This window comes from Mastigoproctus giganteus, chromosome 1 (assembly GCF_048544385.1).
Source record: "Mastigoproctus giganteus isolate SK-2022 chromosome 1, ASM4854438v1, whole genome shotgun sequence".
NCBI lineage: Eukaryota > Metazoa > Arthropoda > Arachnida > Uropygi > Thelyphonidae > Mastigoproctus > Mastigoproctus giganteus.
The window spans coordinates 190,548,940-190,575,743 of NC_143575.1; the positions used below are offsets into that span (position 1 = coordinate 190,548,940).

The 26,804-nt window shown below is 37.6% G+C and overlaps 1 protein-coding gene across 3 annotated transcripts in view; it reads right to left on the reverse strand.

Moving 5' to 3' along the window:
* LOC150091388 (DDB1- and CUL4-associated factor 6-like) overlaps nucleotides 1-26,804 on the reverse strand; it is a 405,008-nt gene that overhangs the window by 217,807 nt on the left and 160,397 nt on the right. For 2 of the 3 annotated variants that reach the window (XM_090375305.1, XM_090375299.1), the window contains exons 9-10: nucleotides 11,068-11,136; nucleotides 6,163-6,268 (exon numbers count right to left, since the gene is read on the reverse strand). In XM_090375305.1, coding sequence (XP_090231431.1) covers nucleotides 6,163-6,268; nucleotides 11,068-11,136 — 175 coding nt within the window. The remainder of the gene's footprint in view (nucleotides 1-6,162; nucleotides 6,269-11,067; nucleotides 11,137-26,804) is intronic. The other variant, XM_090375313.1, reaches the window with a different exon arrangement.

Sequence of the window (26,804 nt, forward strand, 5' to 3'; positions counted from 1 at the left end):
TTTAGGAGCATTAGCAACTAAGGCCATATTGCTCCGGGAATATGCGGTGGTCATTCCCTGACCTTTCCGCATCCTCCGTATTTGGTGGTGACGGGCTCGAACCCCGGTCTAATCAAGAAGCGTGTGCTACGCACTGCTGCTCCTTCCCACCTGGCTACGGAGGCGCCGATCAACTTCGACAACAAGGGATGGAAGTCTGTTCCACCAACCAACCACCCGCGGGCTAAAGGCAAATTTCCACACAACTATAATACATCTGTCTTTCCTCAATTTGAATTTATGCCCTCTCAGGTGATTATTCTGAGCAAGTGGCAGTATCACATCACCATTGAGCATGCTCAAGCCATTCAAGGCTTTGTACACCTCTATCAGATCACCTCGCCGGTGCCTAATCTCCAGACACTAGTTTGCAAAACTTAAGCCTTTCTTCATAAGAGCAACCCTTTGTTCCATTCACTAACCTTGCTGCCCTTCTCTGTACTCGTTCCAGCAGCTCTACATCCTTCTTGAAATGAGGCCTCCAGACCTGTACACAGTACTCAAGGTGCAGCCTGACCATTGCCTTATACAAGGGAATAATCACCTCCTTATCCCTGCTAGAAAAATTCCTGTATATAATTGATAAGACACCATGAGCTACTCTTGCAGCCCGTCTGCACTACTCAGAGAACTTCAGATCTGCCTGCACAACCACCCCCAGGTCCTTTTCATTCTCTACCACTGTCAGTGTAGTACAACAGAGTTGATACATTGCTCTGGGGTTGCTGTTTCTCATATGTAGTACTTTACATTTGTCGATGTTAAACTTTATTTTCCACCTCTCAGCCCATCTGCTCAACCTTTCCAGATCCTGTTGCAGCAGCATAGTGTCAGTAGTGTCCTTGACAACCCTGCCAACCTTTGTATTGTCTGCAAACTTGGACATTAAGCTTGATACACCATCATCAATATTATTTATAAATACAGAAAACAACAATGGACCCGACACTGAACCCTGAGTGACTCCACTAATAACATTAGTCCACAATGAGCAGTATCCATTGATTACCACTCTCTGTCTTCTGCCACTCAACCATCCCTTTATCCATAGCAACAATTTGCCACCAATACCACACTGCTCCAATTTGTGCAGCAGTCTTCCATGTGCAACAGTATCAAAAGCTCGATATCTTTCTTTAGGTGTGGTCTCCATACTTGAACACAGTATTCCAAGTGTGGTCTAACATAAGCCTTATATAATGGGATTATCACGTCCCTATCTCTACTTGCAAAAGTTCGATAGATCATCGATAGGACACCATGGGCCTTCCTTGCAACCTGTTTACAATGCTCAGAGAATTTCATGTCTGACCGTATCGTAACACCCAAGTCCCTTTCCTCCAGTACTGGGTTTAGTTGAACTCCACCAAGTGAATAAGTTATTTTGGGATTACTGTTTCCCAGGTGTAATACCTTACACTTTGTTGGATTAAAGCATAGCTGCCATTTTTCTGACCATTCCTGAAGTCTATCTAGGTCTCTCTGAAGAAGCTCAGCTTGACAGTGATCATTAACCACTCTACCAATTTTAACATCATCTGCAAATTTAGACATCACGCCCTCTATCCATTCATCAATGTCGTTTATGAAAATTAAAAACAACAGAGGTCCTAATACTGATCCTTGGGGAACCCCACTTCTTACATCAACCCAATCTGAGGAATAACTATTTATCACAACCCTCTGCCTCCTGCCCTGAAGCCATCCTACTATCCATCTAAGGATTTTCCCAGTGATTCCAACCTGTTCCAGCTTATAAAGCAACCGCTCATGTGGGACTGAGTCAAAAGCTTTGCTGAAATCTAAATAAACAATGTTGGAATTATTCCCTAAATCCAGCTCGTGAGTGACTCTTTCAAAATAGCGAACCAGATTTATTAAACATGATTTTCCCTTTACAAAACCATGCTGAGTATCCTTGAGAATTTCAATTCGATCCAAATGATCCTGAATTCCATTCTTGATCATTGCCTCCATGATTTTCCCTACCACTGAAGTCAGACTGACATGTCGATAATTTCCCACTTCACTCTTATAGCCACCTTTATGTATGGAAGATACATTGGCACTTTTCCAATCCAAGGGAATCTCCCCAGAGTCTAGTGATGCTCACATAATTAGCCTCAATGGTTCAATGCACTCACTTGCCACCTCCCTTAAGATTATAGGGTATATTCCATCAACTCCAGGAGCCTTACTGGCCTGTAGGCTCGAAAGTTTTTTCATTAAATAATCTTGCGAAATTTCAATATCATTAATTACATATTTTTCAACTTCGCTCCACACAATTTCCCATTGCCACAAAACGTTTTTCTTTTGCAAATATCGATGCAAAATAACTGTTGAGTTCATCTGCAACGGCAGCTGGTGTATTTAATACTATCCCCTTTCCCTTACGTAAAAGTCCAATCTGGTTTTTCCTGCTCTTTGCATTTATATATGTGAAGAATTCCTTATCCCCTCCCTCTCTTTGCTCTGTTTGCTAGTGATTTCTCATAAACTGCCTTTGCCTGTCGAACCTTTTCTGTGGCTCTATTACAGATCATCTTGTAGCTGTTATAGGCTTCAGTACTTTTTATTGCTCTGTAACCTTTCCATTCCACCTTTTTCTGCTCAAGTAATGTGGCAACTTCACTATTCATCCAACTTGGAACCCTCCTCGTGGAGTATTTTTTTAATGGTATATATGCATTCAAGGCATCTGTGATTAATGTTTTAAAAGCATACCACAGTTCAAATGTGTTCATTCTCTGAGCGATATCTACCCAGTTAATAGAGGCCATGTAGTACCTTAAGGCATCATAATTTCCTTTTCTGAAATTAAAACCCATTCCTTTGCCTTTTACCTCTGCTACTTCTCTCATCATCATCCACCATAGAACTCCGTGATCACTTCCTGCTACTGGTTCCTCTACTGTCAGTCCTGTTATGTCATCTGATTCATGGGTGATGATGAGGTCTAGGATATTCTTTTCTCTAGTACTTTCCCTGACATGTTGATACAAATAACAGTCATCTAGTTGATTTAAAAATTTTGTTCCCCATGTCGACTTTCCTTCCCATTTACACCAATCAATTAGAGGCAAATTGAAATCAACCATAATAAGACATTGATGCTTATTTGCCCATTCCATTTGCATGTAGAGGCTTTCGTCATAATCTTCACAATCACCTGGTCTGTAGATTACTCCTACTCGCATTATACCTTTGTTTCCAACTATCTCACACCATACAGATTCTATACTAGCACGTGAAACGTCTGAATCCGGGAAAGCTATCGTTGCACTCAGGCTGCTTCTGATAAGAAGCATTACCCCACCACCCCTTCTATCTAACCTATCCTTCCTAAATACATTATACAAGCCATACTGAAACTCATCATCCCCAATTTCCGGGTAGCACCACGTCTCTGTAAGCCCTATTATGTCCGCGTTACTTGTTTTAACCAGCAGTTCGAATTCGCTCATTTTATTGACGACACTTCTAACGTTACTGTATAAACAATTAAGATTTACTGTTCTTGTATATTTAACAACCCTAACACAACCGTTGAAGTTTTTTAGGCTCTCTTCCCTGATATTAGCTACCCGCTCACGTGAAATGTCTTTGCCCCCAGAACATCTAGATAATACGTCCAGTTGGGGTAACAGATAAGAACTCTTAAGGTATGTGCAAGAGTTACTTTGACCAATATTATCAGATAAACGCGTGTCAGTATTACCCACATCCCCCCTAACCAGCAATTTCCCTGAACCTTTAAAGTATCCTCAATAATACTGGCAAAAACTTTTGCACCATGGATAGCCGAAGTGATATGCATAAAAAAATAATAATTGTTGGATTTCTATTAGCCTAATTTTAATGAAATTTGGAAATGCTTGATAAATCATTCTAAAAGAACCACGTAAAATTTCATGAAAATCCATCCATTAGGAGTCAAGTTATTATATGCAAATGAACAAAAAATAATAATTTATCTTATTTTAATGAAATTTAAGATGGCTTGATAAATCTTTCTATATGATCCAAATATAAAGTTTTGAGAAAATCCATCCAGTAGGAACTAATTTATTATGTGTGGGTAGACATGACAAAGACAACAATCACATTATGCACATTTGCTAATGCACCTAAAAAGCATAACGATTAGTTTTGTTACAGATATTATTTGCTATTATTCTGAAAGTTATAATGTGAATGAGAGAGATAGGCATAACTTAATTAAGAAGCAATAAGAAGTTACTTTAACACGTAATAAAATGCTTATTTGGATAATATATTTGTACAGTTGAAAATTAAATGTTAATTTTTTTTTCTATACAAACATGTAAATATGCCATCATTTTAGACATGTGCAAGTAGTGCCAACTAACAAGTAATCATCTGATTTGAACCTGGCAGGTTAAGGGGGAACACACACTTGCTACTGTGTGTTCTAATTGTGTGTAAATTAGTTTACCATTTAACTAAAGGTAGCATATAATAGTATTTCAATTCATATAACAGTTCATGGTTTATGTCGGTACATGTGTTTGTGCTCACAGGCCAGTTTTGTTGTTGTGCAGGCTCAAAATCGAAGAACAACTCACAGAGAAAAAAAACTAATGCACAAACTCTTTCTGGCTGAAATCAGCTAGCTTAAGCTGTAAATGAAAGGGCTTTTAAGAGTTCCCCCAGTCTCTGATGAAAATTAAATCCAAACTCCTAATAAAAAGATTGAAAATCCATAATACAGTAGACTTTCGAAATAATGGCACCTTCGGGGATTCAAGGTGCCGTTATTTCGATTTTTCCTTTTTCTAAAAAGTTTTATTTTTAATGTATTTGATGCAGAAATAATGAGGCCAAATAAGAAATAGAGAAATTACGAATGCAATTTTATTAACTGCACATAAAAAACAAACATGTTGACGATCCAATGTATTATATTCTGCCATTAATACAATCCTACTTGCAGCCCCATTCTATTTTCTTTATTATAATCAAGTTTAGTCTGCGTGTGTACCACAGTGGTATTGTCACCGTTCTCCCCACACCAAGTGGAAAAGGCCTGGGTTCGAATCCCGTCGATAACGTGAGGAACTTTTATGGGTTTTTCTCACTCCGTGGCTGAGTTAGTGGGTCTCAGGCATAGATAGCAAGGTTCCCCCCCCCCAAAAAAACTGGGGTTTTTGTCCAGCAAAACTGGCAAATCGAGCAGAGAACACACGCAATTTACAGCCATAATACACATGGGTATATATTCATATGGGTATAGGAAATAACATTCTGGGTTACCCTAATGTAATAGTTTGGATTATATCAAGTTTGTCACTAAGCTTTAATGTTTTCATTGTTTCTTCTCTATATGAGGTTTATTAACTTTAGGAGCCATAGTGAGGGGCTTTTAATTTAAGATAAATGTAAAACAGTGTTATAATCCATGATATCAGTACAGAATTCACTTTCGAAATGGAAAACTTATATAGTAATCACGTGACTTGCCGTTTCCCCTTTTTTTTTTTTGGCGCTACAAGACATCTGCACTGTATATATACATCCAATTTCAATGTGCCATTATTTCGACAGTCTACTGTACTATCAAGCAGGGCCTTCTGACCATGTGCATCCATTAACATTCCTGCTGTTCTCCAATGGTGATGAAATTTTTTCAGCAAGATAATACATGAAATCACAGGTTAATAACACACAGAAAAGGTTCCAGAAATGTTCTGCAGACTCTGCCCTTGTTTAGATAATTTCTGCTGCTGCAATCGAGTGTAACATTACAAGATATCAGTACAGAAATCAAAAGGGCTATCTGAAGTATAATTTGTTTCTTTATGTTAGTTCAACAGTGTATTGACTGTAATGGTGATATGTACTGTCTGAGATACAGTTTCATCACCATCTACATAATGGGGCATTTAGTAGGCAATGCTGTAAGCTATTATACAAGCAGCATTGTCATCCAACAGAGCCTGTGCAAGAGCTGATAAAGACTATTTTTTGATCAAGAGAAGGTCAACAGATCAGTATGTAGGTGTTCATATTTATTTCATTTTGTATGTGAAGAGAGAAAGAAAAAAGCGTTTTGTGTGTGTGGGGTGACAATAACAGAATATATATAAGGACTATCCATACCTCTTGACTCACTTTCTGGCCTTGCACTAGGACCAGTATCAGACCAATCTCCTCGAACACGCAGGCGTCTGATAACAGGACATGAAGACTTTGCACGACTTTTACCCTAAAAAATAATTGTGAAATTACTCAAACCATATGCAATACCATATTAATTTTTGAAAGAACAATGAAAGAAGTAATAAGGATAAATACAGTAAGATCTCAAAGTACATGATGTATGAGACTTCACTCATACATAACTGACTTCCTGATTCATACTTAAGTTTATGACTCACATCCATTTTATGACAGTCTCATCAGTGCATTAGTTGAGGCATACAACACAAGAAAGTGTCATATGCCTCAACTAAAGCATTAGCCAAAAAAAAACCTTCCCATTTCGCCCATCTGGTCACTCCAAATGTTTGTCTAGTCTAGTTCAGCCTTAAATTTAATTAAGTCATCAACTTCCACAACAACAGATGGAAGTCTGTTCCAGCAATCAACTACCCGCTGGCTAAAGGCAAACTTCCACACATCTATTCTACAACTGTCTTTCTTCAATTTGAATCTATGCCCCCTCAGGTTCTTAGTCTGAGCAAGTGGAAGTATCCCGTTAGCATTGAGCCTGCTCAAACCATTCAAGGCCTCATGTGACTTTTGCAAGCAAGGAAGGAATGGAAAGGCCAACGTCATACAGTATTGTCTATTCATTCAGGACAAGTAAGAATTCCATACTTGAACTAGATGATACCTTACGGATTAATAATAATGAGTGTCTTTAGACTAAACATGGCTTCTCCTAATGGCCGCCCTTTACGAGGATGGGTCCATTCTGATAAATGAGGAGCCCATCCTTTATTTATGATTAATGTGCATTAATTTTACATAAATGAAATTTATATATACATGCATGCATGCGTGGCTTAGTATTATTAGCGGTAAATGACACAATGAAGCAAGATTATACAGCACCAAAAAACTGTCCAACTCACCTGTCCATACCCTCTAATAATTTGTCCAATTCTTCCTTAAATTTATTATAATATAATATAGGTGTAAAAACACCATATACAACTCACTAAAGGAAAAAAAATTACGATAGTAGTGTAAAGGACATCGTTTCAACTGTATCTCATATTGTGCTCATCCTTCACAATGAGTTATATTGTATTGCACTACCTCGAATAAGTAATGCTTCACTAATAGAGAAGACTATTGTTACTTATTCTCACTGGGCACCACCACCCAGACGGCACTATTTCAAGGCTTGTTGGCTTTTCATCAGTGGGAGGGCTGGCACCTTGGTATTGCAAACGTGACAACTCAGTTGTGAAGATAATATATAGATAATTATAACTCTTAAAATGTTATGCCCAGTTGCATTGAGTCTTAGTTAAACATTATCGCATACACCTTTTGGAATCTCTCATATTGTGGGATTATCTTCACAACTGGGTTGTCACGTTTGCAATACCAGGGTGCCTGCCCACCCACCCACCGATGAAAGGCCAACAAGCCTTGAAATGGTGCCTATTAGTGAAGCATTACTTATGAGAGGTAGTGCAATACATGGTAACTCATGAAGGATGAGCACAATATGAGATACAGTTGAAATGATGCCCTTTACACTACTATCATAGTTTTTTCCTTTAAGGGTTGTCTATGGTGTTTTCACACCTATATCATATAGATAAATTAATAAATTATTAAATACTAAATAAATTAACATGAATACTTCATGTTAATTTTGTTTTCTTGATCAACAATACTATGCCCATTATCAAATTAAAATAAAATATTTTTTAAAATTTTATTTTTTAATCTAAATAGCTGTGCAGGCTGCTTTTTATACAGCAAGATTTGAAGCCAGCAACATGGTGACTGCATGCACCATGCAGCCACCACAAAACCTGACTATAAGCATAAAAAAATTATATTAATAACTTCAGAATTAAATATAAAAATATAAGTAAATAAAATATTTATAACATCTTCAACTTATTATACATTTTAACTTAGTAGCTTACAAACAAGATAACAACAGAGATTTTTTTTTTTTTCTTAGCTAATGCTACTAGATGCATTATGAAAGTAAAAAATCTTAATCATATAATAACTTCTATATTCAATTTTCATGTAGGTTCTTTTTTTAATTAAAAAAAATTTATTTTAACCATAGCTGCACTTTTATCACAGAATTTCATTTTCAGAAAAAAAAAAAAAAAAGAGAGAGAGAAATTTTTTCTCTAGTTATATGTAATATAAGGGAAAAAAAAAAAACACCGAATAAAACAAATTACTATTTAAAAAAAAAAACCCAATTTGCCACTTTTGTATATCACAGAACACTAGTCTATGACGTGACATGACATCATATGATACTACCAGATGGTGTTCTCATGATACCATCGGATGGTGTCATAAGGAGCATTACAGGAATTCACTGAAGAAGTAAAGGAAGTACCACAAAACATCTGAGAATAATCTGTAATTCTTTAAGAAATTAAAAGCAGATTATACTCCACAGCCTAAGCCTAAAGTACTCATTATTTCGCAAATTTCCCAAAATGGAAATTTGTGAAATAATTGGCGTGTTATTTTAATCAAATAGCATCACAAAGGATTCAATCTATTGTTCATTGAAAATTCCAAAGAACTGCTGTGACCACTTATGAAGCTATTTTGCTCCATCATCAGACAACAAATAGCCTAATCTAAAATGTTGCATTTGGCCCAGTAATAGGAGTTATATTATAGACTCAGTGATAACTGAATTATGACCACCCCATCTGTAATGGACTAGACTGCATAGTTCTAGTCCACCTTTGTATGTTAGAACAGTGGTAATTTGCATCTGGTTATGCAAGTCAAAGTGACAAAGTAGCAGTTATGGGATGGGGTTTCAAAGGGGCATGATTTTGTTAGCTCATGCTTCAGGTGCTTCCATACTGGAAACAGCACATCTCATCAGTTGCTCACGGCCCACTGCAGTTAATGTGTACAAAGAATGGCATTTAACAGGTCAAACCATCTCTTGCCAACAGAACTGTAAAGGATTATGGAAGGTTTTTTCACTTTCAATAAAGGATTATTCACCACAAAGGATGTTTGTGGTGAATGAAGAGTGCAGCACATACGAATTCAATGAAAAGTTACTGTGGGACAGTTGACATCACAAAACAATATGGGGAATGCAAGAACAATTTCCCAAATGACAAGGTGGCATATTGTAATTTTGGATATTGTTCCTGCAGTCATCCTTTTTCAAGTTTATATCTGGCATCATCATTAAGTTTACTCACCCTCTCCTCACAACTGATCATCACTGATGGCAAATGCTGTGGTGTCAACAACATGCTGGTTGGACACTGGAGAAATGGAAATGAGTATGCTGGTCAGATGAGTCCAAATACCTGGTGCAACACGATGACAGACACTTACGTGTGTGGCATAAGCAACACAACTCCATGGATCCATTGTGCATGGTGCCCATCATTCACGCAGGTAGCGATCATTGTATAATATCGGGCATGTTTTTCCGGCAAGGACTAGAACCCCATGTGTGTGGACCAATGTTTAACTGATAGATGAAGATCTATCAGTTGAGGCTAATCAAGGTAGATGAAGATATCATCTATCTTGATTAGCCTCAAACTCACCTGCCTTCAATCCAATTGAATACCTAGGGTATGTTTTGAAGCATGAAGTGGGGTGTATGGACATGCAACTGTCGTCTATTCCAACACTGTAAAGTCTTGCAGGCAGCATGGTTGTAGACCTCTACTGATTAGTCATTTTTTCAGACATCTAGTGGAATTGATGCCTGAGTGAACAGTGGCTATTATCCATGTGAACAGTAGCCTGACACAGTATTAAGTAGGTGGCCATATTTCAGTGATCACTGAGTGTACATGTAACAAAATTTGTATTTTCAATTATTCTTCCACACACACTGTTCAGCTACTTTATTGACTTCAATAATCTATTCATCATTTGAGACAAGGTTGCTAGTTGAGGCTACCTGATGTCTGTTAATGGAGCCAAATAGCTCTGAAAAAACCAATCGCAACAGTGCTTTTGATCGTTTAATGAAAAATGGATTCACCTCCTTGGTGATGTTATTCCATTCAAAATAATATTAGTAACTATAGGTCAATTTGTAGATAATGTCCGTCATCTCTAAAGTGAGCATAAGCCCAAGCTTTGCCACTGGATGAACAAACAGTGTCCTCACACAGAAAAGACAGAACAGAACAGGACAGAAAATAAAACAGAACAGTGTTATTTTCCGAAACTATTATTATTATTATTAGTAGTAGTAGCAGAGTTGGAAATGATGCAAGGAAGCAAGCTTATACAGTATCAGCAAAAAAAAAAAAAAAACACTATACCACCTTATCTGTCCATCCCCTCTAATAATATATCCAATTCTTCCTTAAATTCATTCACCCACTTCCACAAAACCAGATGGTAAATTGTTCCAACAATCACTCTCTGGCTAAAAGGAAATTTTGCACATCTATCCTGCAACCATTCTTTTTCGATTTAAGTTTATATCATCTCGTGTGCATTGTCTGAAACACTTCAATTAAACCTTCTCACAAGTGAACAGTTTCCAAGCAGTGCAATTTGCAGAATTGAAGTCTTTTGTGGTAAGACTATCCCTTTGTGTTCTTGGCTAATTTGATTGCTCTTCTCTGCACCTGTTCTAAGAGATGAACATGGTGTCTATATGGATAATAATTTCTTCTACTCCTGCTCTTTGTCATAATTTATTTTAGATAGTAGGATCCTTTTTGTTCTCATTTTTACTAAATGAGAATTTATATCAACTAAATGAGAGCACATCATGCATTAGACAAAAATCAATTTCCAATGTACTTCTAATTCATTCAACTAAACTCTGTTAAAAGGACATACCTTCTTTTTAGGCAATGGATCACTTCCTCTTCTACGAAATAGCACTTTAGCTTCCTTATAACAATTATCCTATTATAAATAAATCATCAGTAAATTAATATTAATAAAATATGAATAACAAATATTCTGTTTTACACAATAATTCATTTTTAAAAATATTATAACAGATAAGGTAATAATACATAAAATAGAAATTTATCGGTAATAATAAAAGTTGCTAGACTTGGAAATTTGTAATTTATAAAAAGCAGAAGGAAAGAAACATTAGATGAAGAAAACAACAAAAACTAGTTTTAAAGTATTATTCAACTTCAGATTGGTCACACTGGACCTATCACGAGAGAAAGTTTTGTGCATTTTTTTATTTGAAGATTAATGACAAATACTTTCTCTACCTTCCTACATAGACCTAATTTAACTCAGGTTATTTTTCCTGCCCCTCAATTGTTACTCTTGTTCTTCAGATGGGAAAGGCAGCAGACTTAAGTGAATTTGACAAAGGCCAAATTGTAATTGCCAGACAACTAGGTCAGAGCATATTCGAAACGGCATGGCTGGTGGGGTGTTCATGGTCAGCTGTGGTTAGTACCTACCGAGATTGGTCCGAGGAGGGGAAACCCACGAACTGCTGGCAAGGTCACTGACGACCACAGATCATCGACACTCGAGGTGAGCGAAGGCTCTCCCGGATGGCACGTGGCAACAGAAGGGCGACTGTGGTGCAACTAGCCAGTAATTGGAATGATGGTGGCAGAAGTAATGTGTTGCAACACACAGTCCATAGAACCCTGCTGAAAATGGGACTGTGTAGCCGCAGGTCACTCTGAGTGCTCATGCTAACCATGGTTCACCAGCAACAGCATCTACAATGGGCACACGAGCATTGAAACTGGACCTTGAATGATTGGAAGGTCGTCTGGTCTGATAAATCACATTTCCTGTTGCACCATTTGGACGGATGGGTATGTGTGCGTCGTTTACCTGGGAAGTGATGGCACCTGGATGCACTATGGGACAAAAACAAGCCAGTGGCGGCGGCATCATGCTTTGGGCGATGTTCTGCTGGGATACCCTGGGTCCAGCCATCCATGCCAGGCACTCTGATATCTACCACCTATCAAACATCACTGCTGACCAGGTACACCCTTTCATGGCAACAGTCTTCCCTTCTGGCAGTGGTACCATCTTTCAGCGGATAATGCGCCATGCCACACCGCCCGGATTGGTCAAAACTGGTTCATGGAACATGAGGAAGACCTCCAGATATTGCCCTGGCCTCCAAATTCCCCAGTCAATCCCATCGAGCATCTGTGGTTTGTGTTGGAACAGCAACACTGCGGTGTCTCAACCACAGACCTTACAGGAGTTAAAGGATCTCCAGCTTCTTATGTGTTGGTACCAGATATCACAAGACACATTTAGAAATCTTGAAGCGTCCATGCCTCACTGGGTATGAGCTGTTTTAGCTGCACGTGGAGGACCAACATCATATTAGGTAGGTGGTCATAATGTTTTGGCTGATCGGTGTATGTGCACATACATAAATTGAAATTTCACACTGAATTATTTTATCAATTCTAAAATTGAAGTGCTTAATTGTTTAATGTTTTAATTTTATGGTTGCGCTGTTTTTTCTTAACTTTAAGCAGAATTATACACAGTGAAATATAAACAGCAACTTTTAATAAAAGTTGCTGTTTATATTACGCATTCATACATAATATGTAAGCAAAAATATATGAGCATATGCAAAACTGGAATTTCACACTCAACCATTCTGTGCTGGAAAGTGGAAGAAACTATTCATTTCATATCTATATTTTATAGCTGTAGTTTTTTTTTTCCTTCAGTAGAATTAATATTTTTGGTTTTTTTTAAAAAATAACATGTAAATAAACAATTTTTGAAATATTTTCTTTTTTATTAAAAAAATAAAAACCTAGATAAATTAACATCTAAGTTTTTATTTTTTTTATTTACATAACTCAATTAATAAATAATGATATACCGGTATACTGTAAGCAGAACTTAAAAAAATCCAAAAACTTTTTCCATAAATAAAAAACAAAGTTGATCACTAGAAAGGAGTAGTGCAACCTTTGTTGTCCCAAATTGGGGTGTAACCACTACCTGGTTAAAAACTAAATAAACTAAATATGATAAACTATATTTCAATGATTTAATTAAGAATAAATTTATTTACATCAGCATTAAATTAAGTTATATTTAGTTTCCTTAATGTTATTTGACATTTTAACTAATATTACCTATCTTATCTAAGCAGCTACTATTTAAAACCTATCAGCATAGTTGATGATTTAACCTGTTGGCACAAACTGAAGTAAAAAAAAAATTCAAATTTTTAATGAAAATCCAACATCCTGAAAGTTTCACCAAATAAATATCACAAAAAGATACCTAGTTAGTGATCCCTCGTGTGATTTTGTGTAATTCACAACAATTTGGTACATGAAATTCTTGTTGGAATTCCCACTTTGAATTTCATCTTTAAAATTAATAAACAGCAAGTGCCTTTTCCTTTACACAGTAGATTTTTGAAATAATGGCATTCAAAATGCCATTATTTCAAAAATAATGGATTCAAAATGGGATTCAAAATGCCGTTATTTCAGTTTTTCCGTTATCTATAGAGTTTTATTTTTAATGTATTTAATGCAGAAATAATGAGGCCAAATTAGAAATAGAGATTAATAATGCAGCTTTATTAACTGCACATAAAAAACAAACATGTTGATGAAGGAATGTATTAATGGCATTCTGCCATTAATACACTCTTGCTTACATCCTGTTCTATTTTCTTTATTATATCATGTTCAGTCTGCGCAATAGCACAGTGGTATCATCACCATCCTCTCCATACCAGGAGGAAAAGGCCTGGGTTCATATCCCATCGATGATGCGAAGAACCTTTATGGGCTTTTTGCACTCCGTTGCTGACTTAGTCAGTCTCAGGCATAGATAGCAAGGTTTTTGTCCAGAAAGCAGGCAAATCGACCAAAGAACACTTGCAATTTACAGACACGATATCCATAAATTAACTTTTGGGGTGACCCTAATGTAATAGTTTGGATTATATCAAGTTTGTCACTAAGCTTTAATGTTTTTCTTCTTTTCTCTGTATGAGGTTTATTAACTTTAGGAGCCATAGTGAGGGGTTTTTAATTTAAAATAAATGTAAAACAGTGATATAATCCATGATATCAGTATAGAATTCACTTTGAAAATTGCGAACGTAAACAAATACATTAATCAGGTGACTTGTCGTTTTCTTTTTTTCTGCACTGCAAGACATTGCACTGTATGTAAACATCCAATCTGAATGTGCAGTTATTTCAACAGTCTATTGTACTAGTTGCTTTCAGCAAGCTACTATATTTTCTTAATGCAGCAGCAGCATGTTAGCAAGTATGCTGCAATCTCAACATATAACTGTACTTTTTTACTAGTTAGGCTAGTAAAAAAGAATGGTTATATGTCAAGATTGCAGTCCATTTAATCCAATATCAATCCAATCAATCACTTAATCACTTCTATATCAATCTCAAAATAGATTTGAGATTGATACAGAGGTGATTAAGGCCTTGAATGAATCAAGTAAGCTCAATGTTGATGGAACGCTTGCTTTTCTCAGACTACATACACGAGGGGGAATATATTCAAACTAAGGATGGTTGCAGGTCAGATATGTGGAAATTTGCTTTCACTCAAAGTGTGGTTGATTGTTAGCCAAACTTCCATCTACTGTTCTGAAATGGACAGGTGAATTGGGAAATTTTTTTTTTTTTTTTTTGCTGATGCTGTATAAGCTTGATTTCTCTACATCATCATCATTTGTCACTACTATGTTTAATACTAATAATAATAATCGCAGGCACAACCAAGCTGCCAGGATAATATATCAGAAGCTAGCAAGGAAATACCAGTTGATCACAGAAAGTATACCATATTACAAGTAAGAACCTCAGGCTGAACTAGAGACCTCTACCCATAAGTTGTGTGGGGACTGTACCATAAGAACGGTGTGGTCCGTGAACAACTGATTAACAAAGTGACCAACATCAGCAAACTCCAGAAAACGTATGAGAAAAAGATTAGGAAGGACATAAAAGGAGGTGTGATTAGACCAGTTGTTACAACACTGAACAAAGAAAGTGACAGACCTGACAGTTTGAATCCTACTGGGGGGGGGGGAACTGTGAGTGAGGAGGGGAAAAATTGCAAAACTCACTTCAATGGACCTACCTCCCCCAGAGTCGAAGTGATGGCTGAGGTAGGGACTAGTATCTAGAGTCACTCCAACATTACCACCCAGCACTGGATGCAAAAGCTAAAGAGGTTCACCTCCATAGCTGGATGAAGATGGAAAGAAATACTGAACATACTGCATGGAGTGTGGTGCAAGAGTCAATCACATTTAGGCCTTAGGCAGACAGATCGGTTTGAAAAGTCAGAGACAGTCTTCCAAGGAAGACAGTGAAGAAAGTGGCACCAGTTTCAGAAGAGAAACTGTCTCCAGTTTCTCTTCTGTTCATCCTGGACAGAAGGGGAAAGTAGAGACCAACAGGAAAACAAAATGCAAAGACAAGGAACCCCCCAGCTTGGGAAAGAAGGCTACAGCAGAAGATAGAACTAAGAGTGAAGATAGTCCAACTGACCCGGTATCAACTGGGTAACAGAAGTAAGAAGCTGATCAGAAAAGTAAAGACCATCCTGAAGAAAGATAACATGCACAGCAAACACGAGACTTATAAACAGAAGGGTGAAGAATAGCTTTACACTTTCAAGCAAAATCTCCCAGCACTCAGCAAAATTTTTGCCGATGCAGGGAGAGTGCCTAGAGGGAAACCAAACAACCAGATATTTGATGAAAACCAAACAGCCTTCTACAGGAAAATCAGACAAGAGGAGTAGGAAGGCAATGGACCCCTTACCAGAACTTCCTCAAGGAATTCTGGGGCAATGTGTGGAACAGCGAAGTTAGCCATAATGGCTGTGTCCCCCAGATAGACCTAGAACGGAAGAAAACCAAAGACAAACTAGGGATTTTAGAATGGGAGATTTAGGGGGAGAAATATAATAGTTCATCAGAAAGTCCCACAAGTGGTGAACCCTAGAGATAAACAACATCCACAACTACTGGTACAAGAAGTTCAGCTGTATACACAGGCACATTGAGGAGCTGTTCACATAGATAATATGACACCCTTACACAATCCCAGAGTTGCTGACTCAAGGATTCACTTATTCACACAACAATGATCCTAACCAGCTGCATAACTAAGAAGATATCAGAACATCATGACCAAGCAGCAGAAGGACTGTAAGCAGATAAGAAAAAGATTCAAGGAGCAATTGACCACTAGTGCTGCAGTTATGGGGAAAGCCTACAAGAAGCACTGCAACCTATGAATGGCTTGCATCAACTGTTGAAAGGCCTTTGACTCCATTCTCCATAGCTGGCTAATAGAGACATTGAAGATCTACAAAATCAAACCAACACATGCACTTCCATGGTGAAATGGAAGATCACTGTGAAGCGTCGAAAACATTACGACTAAGCCAATCCCCATCTGAAGGGGAATCTTCCTGGGAGATTCCCTGAGCCCACTATGATTCTGGCTAGTACTCAAATCACTGTCCTCCATGCTCAATAATAACAACTATAGATATACCCTAAAAGAAGGGTGGAGGAGGAGGAGAAAGAAGATCCTGCACATCATCTCTCACCCGATGTACTCGGATGACATCAAATCAGCATGACCTCTATACGGCAACTGAGAATCAACTCCAACAGCTACTTCAGATCAACAAAGAGTTCAGCACTGACATCAGGATGCAATTTGGCCTAGATAAATGCAAGACCCATGTATTGCATCACAAAAATCCAATCAGCCTAAACCAGCAGCTGAAGACTGGTGACAAGGTTCTGCCCAGACACAATAGGAGGGAATATATGATGAGAGCCCTGTCGATCAATTCGGCCCTGGAAAGATTGTGCAAGGCTCAAGGGGTAGAATTTTTTTCAGCCTGGTCTGTACTTGTTAACAGGAGAGACTGTTTCTACAGGGATGGGATACACTTAAATAGAAAGGGTGCAAGAATGTTTGCTGATGCTATCGAGGATAGATCCCATTCACCCCAGGTGCCTTTCTTGTGTTTATCTTCAACAATTTCTCCTCCACTTTACTCTCAGTTATTGCAAGATTATCTAGCTTACTGCCAGAGATGAATACACCTCTGGCATTCAATCCCCTCGCTGAATAACTCCTCGTGCGTGAATGTCAATGCAAAATATTCATTTAGTTTGTTAGCTACCTGAGCAAGATCATCAACAGTTGAACCGTTGATATCAAGTGACCAATCTGATTCATCCCCTTCCTTCTAGAGTTTACATAAGTAAAGAACTCTTTGCTGTTTTTCTTTGCATCCCTTGACAAAGATTTCTCGTAATCTGCCTTCGCCTACCTAACCCCCTTTGTGACATTATGATACAGTGGGCAGATAAAGGAGATACAGTGGTAATTGATAAACCTGATTATATTAATAAGTTAGATTCAGTTGTTTCAGATACCTCCAGTTATCTTGAAGTAGACCAGGCACTATTTACCAATTTGGTCAATCAATATGATAAAATATTATCGAAAAAATGTATCGAAAAAACGACTACATTAGTATGGCTCAGTGAAAGGAATTGAAGGCATAACATACAATATTCCTGCACTTTTCGGTCAGGTAAAATTACACAAGACTGGATTTCCTATTCGGCCTATTGTTTCCTACAGAAACTCGGCATTTTCACCCTTGGTGACACACGTATATAGCATTATAAAACCCTTTAGACAGGCGATACAATTTGGGATTAAGAACTACGATACATTATTTAATAACCTTAAGGACTGTAGACTTGGCAACAATGACAATTTATTCTCACTAGATGTTACCTCATTATATATGAATGTAAACATTGAATACACATTAGATATTATTTAAGATTTGTTAAATAATAACTCGATACCAATTAATTATACGAAGCTTCCTATTAAGGAAATTTTTCACTTAATTAAACTGTTAGTTGAGGCCAACCATATCACCTTTCAAGACAAAGTGTACAAACAAATTTTTGGTTTGCCAATGGGATTGAGCCTGAGCGGCTTAATATCGGAGATCTATATCTCAACGATTGAGCATAATACATTTGATGCCTTTTCGACCCCGTATCACATATTATGGGAGGTATTTAGACGATGTTCTAGTTATTACTTTTTTTTTTTTTTTTTTTTTTTACCTAGTTATTACTGATAGTAGTACTATCCAAGACATTTTACATTCGTTTAATAATATTCATTCTAGACTCAAATTTACATTAGAAAGGGAGGATACGGATACAAAGTCATTAAATTTTCTAAATTTCATGCTTACTCGTGATGCGAATAAAATCCAATTTAACATCTATTGAAAACCTATAAACACTGGTATCTTCTACATTATAACAGCTATCACCCGTTCACCTACAAAAGATCGATTATCTTTAATCAATTTCTAAATGCCTATAAATATAACTATAAAATTCCACAGGGTATCGTGACTCACACGGAAATAGCAGATGGCGATTTACGGGTGAGTCATGATTTAATTCATTATGGAACCTGTGGAATGTTTTCCAAGGTCGACCTGGTGACTAATCCTACCTCACCTGGGGATTCTTTTCTTTGTGATCGATGTAAGGAGTGCACTGATCTTAAATTACAATTTGGTGCACTGATGGAACAATTTGAGTCCCTGAAAAAACGAGTGCTTGCCCTCGAAAATAATGCATCTGGGAGCTCGTCAGGGACTCAAAACTCCAGCAATCTACCAAGTGATGCACACCTGATTCGAGCCTCAAAACAGAAAAACCAAGGGCAAACTACTCTGATTAAAAAGGACATTGTTTTATTAGGAGACTCCATTGTCAGGGAAACGGGGAATATTTTTTGTAATAAAGATAGGTGGAGCAGAACCAGGGTACGTCTGCCGGGAGCAACTACTGATGATGTCACCAACAGATTGTCAGATTTTAAAGGGGGTAAAGAAAATATTATTATTCATGTGGGGACAAATGATATTAAATGTACATGATCTGACGATTTGTCGGAAAAATACAGGACCATGCTGAGGAAATGTCGCGAGCTAGGCCATAATGTCTATGTGTCTGCAATTCTGCCCAGATACGATAGGAGGGATTATATGTTAAGAGCCTTGTGGATTAACTCAAGACTTGAAGGAATCTGCAAGGCTTTAGAGGGTAAATTTCAATCAGCATGGCCCACACTTGTAGGTAGAAGGAATTTGTTTTGTAGAGACGGGATATACTTAAACAAAGGTGGTGCAAAAGTTTTGGCCAGTATTATTGAGGATACCTTAAAGGTTCGGGGAAACTGCTAGTTAGGGGGTGGGGATGTGGGTAATACTGACATGCATTTATCTGATAATATTGGTCAATGTAATTCTTGCATATACCTTAAGAGTTCTTATCTGTTACCCCAACTGACGTATTATCTAGATGTTCTGGGGGCAAAGACATTTCACGTGAGCGGGTAGCTAATATCAGGGAAGAGAGCCTAAAAAACTTCAACGGTTGTGTTAGGGTTGTTAAATATACAAGAACAGTAAATCTTAATTGTTTATACAGTAACGTTAGAAGTGTCGTCAATAAAATGAGCGAATTCGAACTGCTGGTTAAAACAAGTAACGCGGACATAATAGGGCTTACAGAGACGTGGTGCTACCCGGAAATTGGGGATGATGAGTTTCAGTATGGCTTGTATAATGTATTTAGGAAGGATAGGTTAGATAGAAGGGGTGGTGGGGTAATGCTTCTTATCAGAAGCAGCCTGAGTGCAACGATAGCTTTCCCGGATTCAGACATTTCACATGCTAGTATAGAGTCTGTAGGGTGTGAGATAGTTGGAAACAAAGGTATAATGCGAGTAGGAGTAATCTACAGACCAGGTGATTGTGAAGATTATGACAAAAGCCTCTACATGCAAATGGAATGGGCAAGTAAGCGTCAATGCCTTATAATGGGTGATTTCAATTTGCCTCTAACTGATTGGAGTAAATGGGAAGGAAACTCGACATGGGGAACAAAATTTTTAAATCAACTAGATGACTGTTATTTGTATCAACATGTCAGGGAAAGTACTAGAGAAAAGAATATCCTAGACCTCATCATCACACATGAATCAGATGACATAACAGGGCTGACAGTAGAGGAACCAGTAGCAGGAAGTGATCACGGAGTTCTACAGTGGATGATGATGAGAGAGGTAGCAGAACTAAAAGGCAAAGGAATGAGTTTTAATTTCAGAAAAGGAAATTACGATGCCTTAAGGTACTACATGGCCTCTATTAACTGGGTAGATATCGCGCAGAGAATGAATACAATTGAACTGTGGTATGCCTTTAAAACATTAATCACAGATGCTTTCAATGCATATATTCCATTAAAAAAATACTCCACGAGAAGGTTCCAAGTTGGATGAATAGTGAAGTTGCCACATTACTTGAGCAGAAAAAGGTGGCATGGAAAGGTTACAGAGAAGCCTATAACAGCTACAAGGTGATGTGTAATAGAGCCACAGAAAAGGTTCGGACAGGCAAAGGCAGTTTATGAGAAATCACTAGCAAACAGAGCAAAGAGGGGGGATAAAAATTCTTCACATATATAAATGCCAAGAAGAGCAGGACAAACCAGATCGGACCTTTACGTAAGGTAAAGGGGATAGTATTAAATACACCAGCTGAATTGAGTCTTCTAGATGGGCATAAAACCCACTACACTATTATTATGGGAGACTTCAATGCTAAGGTTGGAAAAAGACAAAACAGCGCAGAAAGGGGAACAATAGGAAATTTTGGAATTGGTGAAAGAAATGAAAGAGGTGAAAGACTTGTGGAATTTGCAGAATCTCAAGGATTGTCAGTAATGAACACTTTTTTCATGAAAAGGGTGAACAGAAAGTGGACATGGAAGAGTCCAAATGGATTAACTACTAATGAAATCGACTTCATCCTCACTAACAGAAGATATATTGTGAATGATGTTACTGTCCTGAATAAGGTAAATGTTGGAAGTGATCACAGAATGGTAAGATGTACACTTGATATAGATGTAGGAAAGGAAAGGAAAAAACTGACTCGAGTAAATAATACAAAGGTCTTTGAGATAACAGAAGAGGAGAAAAAGCAGTATGTACTGGAACTTAAGAACAAGTATGAGCTTCTGCAGACTGCTGAGGACCAAGATATCGACGAGGAATATTACAACTTTTTGAAAGTGATAAAGCCCAAGAAACCTATAGGGAAAAAGAAATCCAAAGAAGAAAATTTTAGTCAAGAAACACTTGTCATAATGAACCGAAGACGACAAATGAAAAGCAAGAAAAACACTGACAGGTAGAAAATTGAATATACTGAGTTATGCAAAACCATTAGAAAGAGACTCAGAGAGGACATAAGAAGATTTAACACAAGAAAAGTAGAACAAGCATTAAGAGAAAACAAAGGAATTAAATCAGCAGCCATGAGCAGTAATACAGAAAGACAAATGATATTGAAACTGAAAAATAGCGATGGTGTACTTATAAACAGCAGAGAAGGCATAATTCAAATAGCAGAAGACTACTATAGAGAATTATACAAGGAGCAGGGGAATGATGCCAGCAGTGGGGAAGATGGATTGCAAAGTAGCAACACATACGACATACCCAATATTCTTCCTGATCAGGTAGAACATGCATTGAAGAAAATGAAGAATCAGAAAGCCCCGGGGGAAGATGAAGTTACTGTAGAGTTGTTAAAATTTGGAGGAAGAGACATAACACAAAAACTGGCAAGGCTCTTCACAAAGTGCATTAGAAAAGGTGTGACACCTAAGCAGTGGAATAATGCAATCATAGTTTTGCTGCATACGAAAGGAGATAAATCAGAAATTGGAAATTATAGACCAATTAGCTTGTTATTCCACATCTACAAGTTGTTCACAAGGGTCATTACTAACAGATTAGAAAGAATACTTGATGAGAATCAACCGAAAGAGCAAGCTGGCTTTAGAACAGGATTCTCAACTATGGATCACCTTCATGTAATTTCACAGCTAATGGAGAAAGCAAATGAATATAAAACACCATTATGCCTGGCATTTGTGGATTATGAAAAGGTATTTGACTCCATACAGCATAAGGCAATTTTCGGGCACTGGAAAGACAAGGCATTGATACCCCATATATTATGATTTTGAAGAAAATTTTTGAGAGTGCTACCTCCTTTATTAGACTAGACAAAGACAGTAGGAAATTTAAAATTGAGAAAGGAGTTCGACAAGGAGACACAATATCTCCGAAGCTGTTTACTGCTGCCCTTGAGGAAGCTTTCAGAAGATTAGACTGGTCGCAGACAGGAGTCAATGTGAACGGAGAGTACCTAAACCATTTACGATTTGCAGATGACATTGTGGTCATTAGCCACGATTCCAACGAATTAGAAGAAAATCTTAATCAGTTATGCACAGCTAGTAAGGATTTTGGACTAAAGAGGAATATGGCTAAAACAAAAGTAATGATGAACAAGTATGCCACAGAAAGGGAAATAATGATTGAAGGAGCAGTAATTGAAAAGGTGGAGTCATATACTTATCTGGGACAAGTCATTAGCTGTAATAATGATAAATGGCTGGAAGTCAAGAGAAGAATAAATTTTGGATGGATAGCATTCAGGAAATATAGTCACATACTGAAGAGCAATATCCCAGTTTGTCTGAAACGTAAAATAATGAATCAATGTATACTCCCCACCACGACTTATGGAAGTGAAACTTGGGCACTCACCAAAAGAATGGAAGAGAAGCTGAGAACTACAGAGCGAAGAATGGAACGAATCATATTGGGAATCAGACTGTTAGATAAGAAGAGAAACACATGGATTAGGCAACAAACTCAAGTAAAGGACATTCTGATCAAAACTAAAGAACTAAAATGGTCTTGGGCAGGACACATAGCTCGAAGACATGATGACAGATGGACTAAGAAAATAACAGAATGGTATCCAACAGGAGCTAGAAGAAAACCTGGAAGACAAAGGCGGAGATGGATAGATGAAATTCATGAGTTTGTGGGTAGTAAATGGATTATAATGATTTATGCACCAACATCGAGCCATGATGATGAAGAGGTTGAAGAAATGTACACTGAAATTGAGTCTTCTAGATGAGCATAAAACCCACTACACTATTATTATGGGGGACTTCAATGCTAAGGTTGGAAAAAGGCAAAACAGTGCAGAAAGAGGAACTATAGGAAATTTTGGAATTGGTAAAAGAAATAAAAGAGGTGAAAGACTTGTGGAATTTGCAGAATCTCAAGGATTGTCAGTAATGAACACTTTTTTCAAGAAAAGGGTGAACAGAAAGTGGACATGGAAGAGTCCAAATGGATTAACAACTAATGAAATCGACTTCATCCTCACTAACAGAAGATATATTGTGAATGATGTTACCATCCTGAATAAGGTAAATGTTGGAAGTGATCACAGAATGGCAAGATGTACACTTGATATAGATGTAGGAAAGGAAAGGAAAAAACTGACTCGAGTAAATAATACAAAGGTCTTTGAGATAACAGAAGAGGAGAAAAAGCAGTATGTACTGGAACTTAAGAACAAGTATGAGCTTCTGCAGACTGCTGAGGACCAAGATATCGACGAGGAATATTACAACTTTTTGAAAGTGATAAAGCCCAAGAAACCTATAGGGAAACAGAAATCCAAAGAAGAAAAAATTAGTCAAGAAACACTTGTCATGATGAACCAAAGACGACAAATGAAGAGCAAGAAAAACACTGACAGGGAGAAAATTGAGTATACCGAGCTATGCAAAGCCATTAGAAAGAGACTCAGAGAGGACATAAGAAGATTTAACACAAGAAAAGTAGAACAAGCATTAAGGGAAAACAAAGGATTTAAATCAGCAGCCATGAGCAGTAATACAGAAAGACAAATGATACTGAAACTGAAGAATAGCGATGGTGTACTTATAAACAGCAGAGAAGGCATAATTCAAATAGCAGAAGACTACTATAGAGAATTATACAAGGAGCGAGGGAATGATACCAGCAGTGGGGAAGATGGATTGCAAAGTAGCAACACATACGACATACCCGATATTCTTCCTGATGAGGTAGAACATGCATTGAAGAAAATGAAGAATTGGAAAGCCCTGGGGGAAGATGAAGTTACTGTAGAGTTGTTAAAATTGGGAGGAAGAGACATAACACATAAACTGGCAAGGCTCATAACACATAAACTGGCTTGTTATGGGATAACAAGCCAATTAGCTTGTTATGCCATATCTACAAGTTGTTCACAAGGGTCATTACTAACAGATTAGAAAGAATACTTGATGAGAATCAACCGAAAGAGCAAGCTGGCTTTAGGACAGGATTCTCAACCATGCATCACCTTCATGTAATATCACAGCTAATGGAGAAAGCAAATGAATATAAAACACCATTATGCCTGGCATTTGTGGATTATGAAAGGCATTTGACTCCATACAGCATAAGGCAATGTTTCGGGCACTGGAAAGACAAGGCATAGATACTCCATATATTATGATATTGAAGAAAATATATGAGAGTGCTACATCCTTTATTAGACTAGACAAAGAGAGTAGCAAATTTAAAATTGAAAAAGGAGTTCGACAAGGAGACACAATATCTCCGAAGCTGTTTACTGCTGCCCTTGAGGAAGCTTTCAGAAGATTAGACTGGTCGCAGAAAGGAGTCAATGTGAATGGAGAGTACCTAAACCATTTACGATTTGCAGATGACATTGTGGTCATAAGCCACGATCCCAAAGAATTAGAGGAAAATCTTAATCAGTTATGCACAGTTAGAAAGGATTTTGGACTAAAGATGAATATGGCTAAAACAAAAGTAATGATGAACAAGTATGCCACAGAAAGGGAAATAATGATTGAAGGAGCAGTAATTGAAAAGGTGGAGTCATATACTTATCTGGGACAAGTTATTAGCTGTAATAATGATAAATGGCTGGAAGTCAAGAGAAGAATAAATTTTGGATGGATAGCATTCAGGAAATATAGTCACATACTGAAGAGCAATATCCCAGTTTGTCTGAAACGTAAAATAATGAATCAATGTATACTCCCCACCATGACTTATGGAAGTGAAACTTGGGCACTCACCAAAAGAATGGAAGAGAAGCTAAGAACTACACAGCGAAGAATGAAACGAATTATATTGGGAATCAGACTGTTAGATAAGAAGAGAAACACATGGATTAGGCAGCAAACTCAAGTAAAAGACATTCTTATCAAAACTAAAGAACTAAAATGGTCTTGGGCAGGACACATAGCTCGAAGACATGATGACAGATGGACTAAGAAAATAACAGAATGGTACCCAAGAGGAGCTAGAAGAAAACCTGGAAGACAAAGGCGGAGATGGATAAATGAAATTCATGAGTTTTTGAGTAGTAAATGGATGGCCAGTGCTCAAAACAGAAGGAACTGGAAAGTTGCTGGAGAGGCCTTCATCCTGCAGTGGATTGAAAATGGCTGATGATGATGATGAAATGGATGGCCAGTGCTCAAAACAGAAGGAACTGGAAAGTTGCTGGAGAGGCCTTCATCCTGCAGTGGATTGAAAATGGCTGATGATGATGACACCAGCTGCCGTTGCAGATGAACTCAACAGTTATTTTGCATCGATATTTACAAATGAAAAGCCTTTTGTGGCAATGGAAAATTGTGGGAGCGAAGTTAAAAAATATGTAATTAATGATATTGAAATTTCGCAAGATTATTTAATGAAAAAACTTTCGAGCCTACAGACCAGTAAGGCTCCTGGAGTTGATGGAATATACCCTATAATCTTAAGAGAGGCGGCAAGCGAGTGCATTGAACCATTGAGGCTAATTATGCGAGCATCACTAGACTCTGGGGAGATTCCCTTGGATTGGAAAAGTGCCAATGTATCTCCCATACATAAGGGTGGCTCTAAAAGTGAAGTTGGAAATTATCGACCTGTCAGTCTGACTTCAGTAGTAGGGAAAATCATGGAGGCAATGATCAAGGGTGGAATTCAGGATCATTTGGATCAAATTGAAATTCTCAAGGATACTCAGCATGGTTTTGTAAAGGGAAAATCATGAAAAATATTTCGAAAGGGTCACTCACGAGTTGGATTTAGGGAATAATTTCGACATTGTTTATTTAGATTTCAGCAAAGCTTTTGACTCAGTCCCACATGAGCGGTTGCTTTATAAGCTGGAACAGGTTGGAATCACTGGGAAAATCCTTAGATGAATAGAAGGATGGCTTCAGGGCAGGAGGCAGAGGGTTGTGATAAATGGCTATTCCTCAGATTGGGTTGATGTAAGAAGTGGGGTTCCCCAAGGATCAGTATTAGGACCACTGTTGTTTTTAATTTTCATAAACGACATTGATGAAGGGATAGAGGGCATGATGTCTAAATTTGCAGATGATGTTAAAATTGGTAGAGTAGTTAATGATCACTGTCAAGCTGAGCTTCTTCAGAGAGACCTAGATAGACTTCAGCAATGGTCAGAAAAATGGCAGCTGTGCTTTAATCCAACAAAGTGTAAGGTATTACACATGGGAAACAGTAATCCCAAAAAAACTTATTCACTTGGTGGAG